At 31.8% G+C, this 12,898-nt stretch overlaps 1 protein-coding gene across 3 annotated transcripts in view; it reads left to right on the top strand.

Moving 5' to 3' along the window:
• LOC110509411 (sodium/hydrogen exchanger 9B2) overlaps positions 1-12,898 on the top strand; it is a 56,227-nt gene that overhangs the window by 27,040 nt on the left and 16,289 nt on the right. For all 3 annotated transcript variants that reach the window (XM_090214954.1, XM_090214955.1, XM_090214956.1), the window contains 2 exons: positions 119-225; positions 5,792-5,941. In XM_090214954.1, coding sequence (XP_090071080.1) covers positions 119-225; positions 5,792-5,941 — 257 coding nt within the window. The remainder of the gene's footprint in view (positions 1-118; positions 226-5,791; positions 5,942-12,898) is intronic.

Raw genomic sequence — 12,898 nt, forward strand, 5'->3', positions numbered from 1 at the left:
CCCTACAGGTTTTAGTTGGTATAACCAGTCTGTCTCCCCTACAGGTTTTAGTTGGTATAACCAGTCTGTCTCCCCCTACAGGTTTTAGTTGGTATAACCTAACTGTCTCCCACCACAGGTTCTAGTTGGTATAATCTGGGTCGGGGGGTGCTGGAGGTGGGAGGAGGAACAATCATCGGAATCATTCTTGGATTATTCCTCCGTTTTTTCCCCAGCAGAGACCAGGTAAGAACCTCACGTTGTGTGTCTCTCTCTGTCTGTGGATGTGTGGGTTTTGAGAGTGCGGGTGGGTGGGTGGGTCTGTGCTACACTCATTTATATTATCAGTTAATACACACCTTCCATTCACATGGATTTACGTTTCATGACAAAAATTCCAGCTATAAAGCCAGTCTCAGTGATAGGCCTATAACTTGTTATAGGGGGCAGTATTGAGTAGATTGGAAGAAAAAGGTGCCCAGAATAAACTGTCTGCTACTCAGGCCCAGTTGCTAATATATGCATATTATTAGTAGATTTGGATAGAAAACACTCTGAAGTTTCTAAAACGGTTTGAATGATGTCCGTGAGTATAACAGAACTCATATGGCAGGCAAAAAATCCAAACAGGAAGTGGGAAATCTGAGGTTTGTAGGTTTTCAACTCATCCCCTATTGAAGATACAGTGAGATATTGGTCATCTTGCACTTCCTACGGCTTCCACTAGATGTCAACAGTCTTTAGAACCTTGTTTGATGCTTCTTCTGTGAGGTGGGGGCGAATGAGAGGGGAATGAGTCAGGTGTCTGCCAGAGAGCCATGAGCTGACCACGGTTGGAACGGTTGGAACATTATTGAAGATTTATGTTAAAAACATCATAAAGATTGATTCTATACTTTGTTTGACATGTTTCTGCGGACTGTTACGGAACTTTTTGACTTTTCGTCTCCTTGTGAGTCATGAATTTGGATTACAGGGCTGAACGCACTAACAAAAAGAGATATTTGGACATAAATGATCAACTTTATCGAACAAATCCAACATTTATTGTGGAACTGGGATTCCTGGGAGTGTATTCTGATGAAGATCATCAAAGGTAAGTGAATATTTATATTGCTATTTCTGACTAATGTGGCCCTTTTGAACAGCCCCCAAACAAAACATTAGGAACACATGGCCCTTTTGAACAGCCCCCCAACAAAACATTAGGAACATATGGCCCTTTTGAACAGCCCCAAAACATTAGGAACACATGGCACTTTTGAACAGCCCCCCCCCAACAAAACATTAGGAACACATGGCCCTTTTGAACAGCCCCCAAAAACATTAGGAACACATGGCCCTTTTGAACAGCCCCCAAACAAAACATTAGGAACACATGGCCCTTTTGAACAGCCCCAACAAAACATTAAGAACACATGGCCCTTTTGAACAGCCCCCAAACAAAACATTAGGAACACATGGCCCTTTTGAACAGCCCCAACAAAACATTAAGAACACATGGCCCTTTTGAACAGCCCCCAAACAAAACATTAGGAACACATGGCCCTTTTGAACAGCCCCCAACAAAACATTAGGAACATATGGCCCTTTTGAACAGCCCCAAAACATTAGGAACACATGGCACTTTTGAACAGCCCCAACAAAACATTAGGAACACATGGCCCTTTTGAACAGCCCCCAAACAAAACATTAGGAACACATGGCCCTTTTGAACAGACCCAAAAAACATTAGGAACACATGGCCCTTTTGAACAGCCCCAACAAAACATTAGGAACACATGGCCCTTTTGAACATCCCCAACAAAACATTAGGAACACATATAGGTGCCCTTTTGAACAGCCCCACAAAACATTAGGAACACATATAGGTGCCCTTTTGAACAGCCCCACAAAACATTAGGAACACATATAGTTGCACTTTTGAACAGCCCCCACAAAACATTAGGAACACATGGCCCTTTTGAACAGCCCCAAAACATTAGGAACACATGGCCCTTTTGAACAGCCACAACAAAACATTAGGAACACATGGCCCTTTTGAACATCCCCCCCCCCCCCCAAACAAAAGAACAGCAACGATGACCCAGACCAGGCACCTACTACATTGGTGGACCATTCAGCCTCAGGCCACATCATCTATGGGCCTAATACATAGAACATGAAGGAATCTACATCTTTAAGCTATAGATATCTGGGACGTTTCTCATGAAAACAAATATTAGCTTTTTGGTTTTAATTTAAGGTTAGGGTGAGGCATGAGGTTAGCAGTGTGGTTAGGGTTAGGTTTAAAAGTCTGATTTTAAGAAGATAAACTGTAAAAATAGGTGGGATGTAGCCATAGTTATGACTTTGTGGCTGTGGTATCTGGCGCTGGTACATTTCTTGTCCATATATATTTGCTTGGGAGGGGGTAGAGTTTATTTCTGGTTTTAAACGTAGGGGAGGTTTATCAGATTTTTTTCAGAAACATTCTAATTTGGTCTGACAAGGGGAGTTGTGGTTAGATATTTTTATAGCTCCATATGTGTTGTCTACTATACTGTTTCCATATGTGTTAAGTCTACTATACTGTTTCCATATGTGTTAAGTCTACTATACTGTTTCCATATGTGTTAAGTCTACTATACTGTTTCCATATGTGTTAAGTCTACTATACTGTTTCCAGATGTGTTAAGTCTACTATACTGTTTCCATATGTGTTGTCTACTATACTGTTTCCATATGTGTTAAGTCTACTATACTGTTTCCATATGTGTTAAGTCTACTATACTGTTTCCATATCTGGTCTACTATACTGTTTCCATATGTGTTAAGTCTACTATACTGTTTCCATATGTGTTAAGTCTACTATACTGTTTCCATATGTGTTAAGTCTACTATACTGTTTCCATATGTGTTGTCTACTATACTGTTTCCATATGTGTTAAGTCTACTATACTGTTTCCATATGTGTTAAGTCTACTATACTGTTTCCATATGTGTTGTCTACTATACTGTTTCCATATGTGTTAAGTCTACTATACTGTTTCCATATGTGTTAAGTCTACTATACTGTTTCCATATGTGTTGTCTACTATACTGTTTCCATATGTGTTAAGTCTACTATACTGTTTCCATATGTGTTAAGTCTACTATACTGTTTCCATATGTGTTGTCTACTATACTGTTTCCATATGTGTTAAGTCTACTATACTGTTTCCATATGTGTTGTCTACTATACTGTTTCCATATGTGTTAAGTCTACTATACTGTTTCCATATGTGTTGTCTACTATACTGTTTCCATATGTGTTGTCTACTATACTGTTTCCATATGTGTTAAGTCTACTATACTGTTTCCATATGTGTTGTCTACTATACTGTTTCCATATGTGTTAAGTCTACTATACTGTTTCCATATGTGTTAAGTCTACTATACTGTTTCCATATGTGTTAAGTCTACTATACTGTTTCCATATGTGTTAAGTCTACTATACTGTTTCCAGATGTGTTGTCTACTATACTGTTTCCATATGTGTTGTCTACTATACTGTTTCCATATGTGTTGTCTACTATACTGTTTCCATATGTGTTAAGTCTACTATACTGTTTCCATATGTGTTAAGTCTACTATACTGTTTCCATATGTGTTGTCTACTATACTGTTTCCATATGTGTTGTCTACTATACTGTTTCCATATGTGTTAAGTCTACTATACTGTTTCCATATGTGTTAAGTCTACTATACTGTTTCCATATGTGTTAAGTCTACTATACTGTTTCCATATGTGTTAAGTCTACTATACTGTTTCCAGATGTGTTAAGTCTACTATACTGTTTCCATATGTGTTAAGTCTACTATACTGTTTCCATATGTGTTGTCTACTATACTGTTTCCATATGTGTTAAGTCTACTATACTGTTTCCATATGTGTTAAGTCTACTATACTGTTTCCATATCTGTTAAGTCTACTATACTGTTTCCATATGTGTTAAGTCTACTATACTATTTCCATATGTGTTAAGTCTACTATACTCTTTCCATATGTGTTAAGTCTACTATACTGTTTCCATATGTGTTAAGTCTACTATACTGTTTCCATATCTGTTAAGTCTACTATACTGTTTCCATATGTGTTAAGTCTACTATACTATTTCCATATGTGTTAAGTCTACTATACTGTTTCCAGATGTGTTAAGTCTACTATACTGTTTCCATATGTGTTGTCTACTATACTGTTTCCATATGTGTTGTCTACTATACTGTTTCCATATGTGTTGTCTACTATACTGTTTCCATATGTGTTAAGTCTACTATACTGTTTCCATATGTGTTGTCTACTATACTGTTTCCATATGTGTTGTCTACTATACTGTTTCCATATGTGTTGTCTACTATACTGTTTCCATATGTGTTAAGTCTACTATACTGTTTCCATATGTGTTAAGTCTACTATACTATTTCCATATGTGTTGTCTACTATACTGTTTCCATATGTGTTAAGTCTACTATACTGTTTCCATATGTGTTAAGTCTACTATACTGTTTCCATATGTGTTGTCTACTATACTGTTTCCATATGTGTTAAGTCTACTATACTGTTTCCAGATGTGTTAAGTCTACTATACTGTTTCCATATGTGTTAAGTCTACTATACTGTTTCCATATGTGTTAAGTCTACTATACTGTTTCCAGATGTGTTAAGTCTACTATACTGTTTCCAGATGTGTTAAGTCTACTATACTGTTTCCAGATGTGTTAAGTCTACTATACTGTTTCCATATGTGTTAAGTCTACTATACTGTTTCCATATCTGGTCTACTATACTGTTTCCATATGTGTTAAGTCTACTATACTGTTTCCATATGTGTTGTCTACTATACTGTTTCCAGATGTGTTAAGTCTACTATACTGTTTCCATATGTGTTGTCTACTATACTGTTTCCATATGTGTTGTCTACTATACTGTTTCCATATGTGTTAAGTCTACTATACTGTTTCCAGATGTGTTAAGTCTACTATACTGTTTCCATATGTGTTAAGTCTACTATACTGTTTCCATATGTGTTAAGTCTACTATACTGTTTCCATATGTGTTGTCTACTATACTGTTTCCATATGTGTTGTCTACTATACTGTTTCCATATGTGTTAAGTCTACTATACTGTTTCCATATCTGTTAAGTCTACTAAACTGTTTCCTAGTGCAGAGCCAAATGTAAACCCTTCATCCATTAACATTGTACTGACCCAGGCTGTTACAGAGTTGGAGTACTTGCTTCCCACTGTTGTTGACAAAAATGGTTTCTGTCTTTCCCTCATGCTCTCCCTTCGCTCTCTCTCCCTCTCTCCCATCTCTCTCTCTCTATCCCCTCTCTCCATCCTCCATATCTCCCTCATCTCCCTCTCTCCCACCTCTCTCTCTCTATCCCCTCTCTCCATCCTCCATATCTCCCTCATCTCCCTCTCTCTCCCTCTCTCCAACCTCTCTCTCTATCCCCTCTCTCTCATCCTCCATATCTCCCTCATCTCCCTCTCTCTCCCTCTCTCCCACCTCTCTCTCTCTATCCCCTCTCTCCATTCTCCATATCTCCCTCATCTCCCTCTCTCTCCCTCTCTCCAACCTCTCTCTCTCTATCCCCTCTCTCTCATCCTCCATATCTCCCTCATCTCCCTCTCTCTCCCTCTCTCCAACCTCTCTCTCTCTATCCCCTCTCTCTCATCCTCCATATCTCCCTCATCTCCCCCTCCCTCTCCGTCTTTTTCTCCCCCTCCTTTCCCTCTCTCTCCCCCTCCCCCTCCTCTCTCTCCTTCTCTCTCTCTGTCTCTAGGAGGATGTGGTATTGAGGAGGAGTGCGATGTTGCTGGGTCTGTCTGTGTTTGCTGTGTTCGGAAGTAGAGTGGCTGGTTTCCCGGGAGCAGGAGGACTCTGTACTCTGGTCATGGCCTTCCTAGCTGCGCTGGGCTGGGGGGCAGAGAAGGTCAGTGTGTTTATAAAGTATTTAGAGAGTCTTTATGAAGTTGTAACATGTTTATAAAGCATCTATCTTGTTCTTAACTGACTTAGTTAGATAAAGGTTAAATCTATGTCTACACCCCTGAGTGGATTCGGCTATTTCAGCCACACCCGTTGCTGACCGGTGTATAAAATCGAGCACACAGCCATGCAATCTCCTTAGACAAACATTAGCAGGAGAATGGCCCGTGCTGAAAAGATCAGTGATTTTCAACATGGCACCATTATAGGATGTCACCTTTCCAACAAGTCAGTTTGTCAGATTTCTGCCCTGCTAGAGCTTCCCCGGTCAACTGTAAGTGCTGTTATTGTGAAGCGGGAAAGTCTAGGAGCAACAACGGCTCAGCAGTGAAGTGGTAGGCCACACAAGCTCACATCATCACATATAACTACAGCTGTAATGTTATTAAATCTTCATATATAACTACAGCTGTAATGTCATTACATCATCATATATAACTACATCATATATGACTACATCATATATAACTACATAATATATAACTACATCATATATAACTACATCATAAATAACTACAGCTGTAATGTCATTACATCATATATAACTACATCATATATAACTACAGCTGTAATGTCATTACATCATCATATATAACTACATCATATATAACTACAGCTGTAACGTCATTACATCAACATATATAACTACATCATATATGACTACATCATATATAACTACAGCTGTAATGTCATTACATCATCATATATAACTATATCATATATAACTACATCATATATAACTACATCATATATAACTACATCATATATAACTACAGCTGTAATGTCATTACATCATCATATATAACTACAGCTGTAATGTCATTACATCATCATATATAACTACATCATATATAACTACATCATATATAACTACATCATATATAACTACATCATATATAACTACAGCTGTAATGTCATTACATCATCATATATAACTACAGCTGTAATGTCATTACATCATCATATATAACTACATCATATATAACTACATCATATATAACTACATCATATAGAACTACATCATATATAACTACAGCTGTAATGTCATTACATCATCATATATAACTACAGCTGTAATGTCATTACATCATCATATATAACTACATCATATATAACTACATCATATATAACTACATCATATATAACTACATCATATATAACTACAGCTGTAATGTCATTACATCATCATATATAACTACATCATATATAACTACATCATATATAACTACATCATATATAACTACAGCTGTAATGTCATTACATCATCATATATAACTACATCATATATAACTACATCATATATAACTACATCATATATAACTACAGCTGTAATGTCATTACATCATCATATATAACTACATCATATATAACTACAGCTGTAATGTCATTACATCATCATATATAACTATATCATATATAACTACATCATATATAACTACATCATATATAACTACATCATATATAACTACAGCTGTAATGTCATTACATCATCATATATAACTACATCATATATAACTACATCATATATAACTACATCATATATAACTACATCATATATAACTACAGCTGTAATGTCATTACATCATCATATATAACTACATCATATATAACTACATCATATATGACTACAGCTGTAATGTCATTACATCATCATATATAACTACATCATATATAACTACGTCATATATAACTACATCATATATAACTACATCATATATAACTACATCTGTAATGTCATTACATCATCATATATAACTACATCATATATAACTACATCATATATAACTACATCATATATAACTACATCATATATAACTACATCTGTAATGTCATTACATCATCATATATATCTACATCATATATATCTACATCATATATAACTACATCATATATAACTACATCTGTAATGTCATTACATCATCATATATATCTACATCATATATATCTACATCATATACATCATCATCATATATAACTACATCATATATAACTACAGCTGTAATGTCATTACATCATCATATATAACTACATCATATATATCTACAGCTGTATTGTCATTACATCATCATCTATAACTACATCATATATAACTACATCATATATAACTACATCATATATAACTACAGTTGTAATGTCATTACATCATCATATATAACTACAGCTGTAATGTCATTACATCATCATATATAACTACATCATATATATCTACATCATATATAACTACAGCTGTATTGTCATTACATCATCATCTATAACTACATCATATATAACTACATCATATATAACTACATCTGTAATGTCATTACATCATCATATATATCTACATCATATATATCTACATCATATATAACTACATCATATATAACTACAGCTGTAATGTCATTACATCATCATATATAACTACATCATATATATCTACAGCTGTATTGTCATTACATCATCATCTATAACTACATCATATATAACTACATCATATCTAACTACATCATATATAACTACAGCTGTAATGTCATTACATCATATATAACTACATCATATATAACTACATCATATATAACTACATCATATATAACTACATCATATATAACTACATCATATATAACTACATCATATATAACTACAGTTGTAATGTCATTACATCATATATAACTACATCATATATAACTACATCATATATAACTACATCATATATAACTACATCATATATAACTACATCATATATAACTACATCATATATAACTACAGTTGTAATGTCATTACATCATCATATATAACTACAGCTGTAATGTCATTACATCATCATATATAACTACATCATATATATCTACATCATATATAACTACAGCTGTATTGTCATTACATCATCATCTATAACTACATCATATATAACTACATCATATATAACTACATCTGTAATGTCATTACATCATCATATATATCTACATCATATATATCTACATCATATATAACTACATCATATATAACTACAGCTGTAATGTCATTACATCATCATATATAACTACATCATATATATCTACAGCTGTATTGTCATTACATCATCATCTATAACTACATCATATACAACTACATCATATCTAACTACATCATATATAACTACAGCTGTAATGTCATTACATCATATATAACTACATCATATATAACTACATCATATATAACTACATCATATATAACTGCATCATATATAACTACATCATATATAACTACAGATGTAATGTCATTACATCATCATATATAACTACAGCTGTAATGTCATTACATCATCATATATAACTACATCATATCTAACTACATCATATATGACTACAGCTGTAATGTCATTACATCATCACATATAACTACATCATATATAACTACATCTGTAATGTCATTACATCATCATATATAACTACATCATATATAACTACATCATATATAACTACATCATATATAACTACAGCTGTAATGTCATTACATCATCATACATAACTACATCATATATAACTACATCATATATAACTACATCATATATAACTACATCATATATAACTACATCATATATAACTACATCATATATAACTACAGCTGTAATGTCATTACATCATCATATATAACTACATCATATATAACTACAGCTGTAATGTCATTACATCATCATATATAACTACAGCTGTAATGTCATTACATCATCATATATAACTACATCATATATAACTACATCTGTAATGTCATTACATCATCATATATAACTACATCATATATAACTACATCATATATAACTACATCATATATAACTACATCATATATAACTACAGTTGTAATGTCATTACATCATATATAACTACATCATATATAACTACATCATATATAACTACATCATATATAACTACATCATATATAACTACATCATATATAACTACATCATATATAACTACATCATATATAACTACAGTTGTAATGTCATTACATCATCATATATAACTACAGCTGTAATGTCATTACATCATCATATATAACTACATCATATATATCTACATCATATATAACTACAGCTGTATTGTCATTACATCATCATCTATAACTACATCATATATAACTACATCATATATAACTACATCTGTAATGTCATTACATCATCATATATATCTACATCATATATATCTACATCATATATAACTACATCATATATAACTACAGCTGTAATGTCATTACATCATCATATATAACTACATCATATATATCTACAGCTGTATTGTCATTACATCATCATCTATAACTACATCATATACAACTACATCATATCTAACTACATCATATATAACTACAGCTGTAATGTCATTACATCATATATAACTACATCATATATAACTACATCATATATAACTACATCATATATAACTACATCATATATAACTACAGATGTAATGTCATTACATCATCATATATAACTACAGCTGTAATGTCATTACATCATCATATATAACTACATCATATCTAACTACATCATATATGACTACAGCTGTAATGTCATTACATCATCACATATAACTACATCATATATAACTACATCTGTAATGTCATTACATCATCATATATAACTACATCATATATAACTACATCATATATAACTACATCATATATAACTACAGCTGTAATGTCATTACATCATCATACATAACTACATCATATATAACTACATCATATATAACTACATCATATATAACTACATCATATATAACTACATCATATATAACTACATCATATATAACTACAGCTGTAATGTCATTACATCATCATATATAACTACATCATATATAACTACAGCTGTAATGTCATTACATCATCATATATAACTACAGCTGTAATGTCATTACATCATCATATATAACTACATCATATATAACTACATCTGTAATGTCATTACATCATCATATATAACTACATCATATATAACTACATCATATATAACTACATCTGTAATGTCATTACATCATCATATATATCTACATCATATATATCTACATCATATATAACTACATCATATATAACTACATCTGTAATGTCATTACATCATCATATATATCTACATCATATATATCTACATCATATATAACTACATCATATATAACTACAGCTGTAATGTCATTACATCATCATATATAACTACATCATATATATCTACAGCTGTATTGTCATTACATCATCATCTATAACTACATCATATATAACTACATCATATCTAACTACATCATATATAACTACAGTTGTAATGTCATTACATCATCATATATAACTACAGCTGTAATGTCATTACATCATCATATATAACTACATCATATATAACTACATCATATATAACTACATCATATATATCTACATCATATATAACTACAGCTGTATTGTCATTACATCATCATCTATAACTACATCATATATAACTACATCATATATAACTACATCTGTAATGTCATTACATCATCATATATATCTACATCATATATATCTACATCATATATAACTACATCATATATAACTACAGCTGTAATGTCATTACATCATCATATATAACTACATCATATATAACTACAGCTGTAATGTCATTACATCATCATATATAACTACAGCTGTAATGTCATTACATCATCATATATAACTACATCATATATAACTACATCTGTAATGTCATTACATCATCATATATAACTAAATCATATATAACTACATCATATATAACTACATCATATATAACTACATCATATATAACTACATCTGTAATGTCATTACATCATCATATATATCTACATCATATATATCTACATCATATATAACTACATCATATATAACTACATCTGTAATGTCATTACATCATCATATATATCTACATCATATATATCTACATCATATATAACTACATCATATATAACTACATCTGTAATGTCATTACATCATCATATATATCTACATCATATATATCTACATCATATACATCATCATCATATATAACTACATCATATATAACTACAGCTGTAATGTCATTACATCATCATATATAACTACATCATATATATCTACAGCTGTATTGTCATTACATCATCATCTATAACTACATCATATATAACTACATCATATATAACTACAGTTGTAATGTCATTACATCATCATATATAACTACAGCTGTAATGTCATTACATCATCATATATAACTATATCATATATAACTACATCATATATAACTACATCATATATATCTACATCATATATAACTACAGCTGTATTGTCATTACATCATCATCTATAACTACATCATATATAACTACATCATATATAACTACATCTGTAATGTCATTACATCATCATATATATCTACATCATATATATCTACATCATATATAACTACATCATATATAACTACAGCTGTAATGTCATTACATCATCATATATAACTACATCATATATATCTACAGCTGTATTGTCATTACATCATCATCTATAACTACATCATATATAACTACATCATATCTAACTACATCATATATAACTACAGCTGTAATGTCATTACATCATATATAACTACATCATATATAACTACATCATATATAACTACATCATATATAACTACATCATATATAACTACATCATATATAACTACATCATATATAACTACAGTTGTAATGTCATTACATCATATATAACTACATCATATATAACTACATCATATATAACTACATCATATATAACTACATCATATATAACTACAGTTGTAATGTCATTACATCATCATATATAACTACAGCTGTAATGTCATTACATCATCATATATAACTACATCATATATATCTACATCATATATAACTACAGCTGTATTGTCATTACATCATCATCTATAACTACATCATATATAACT

This window comes from Oncorhynchus mykiss, chromosome 21 (assembly GCF_057628025.1).
Source record: "Oncorhynchus mykiss isolate SJ-2025 chromosome 21, ASM5762802v1, whole genome shotgun sequence".
NCBI lineage: Eukaryota > Metazoa > Chordata > Actinopteri > Salmoniformes > Salmonidae > Oncorhynchus > Oncorhynchus mykiss.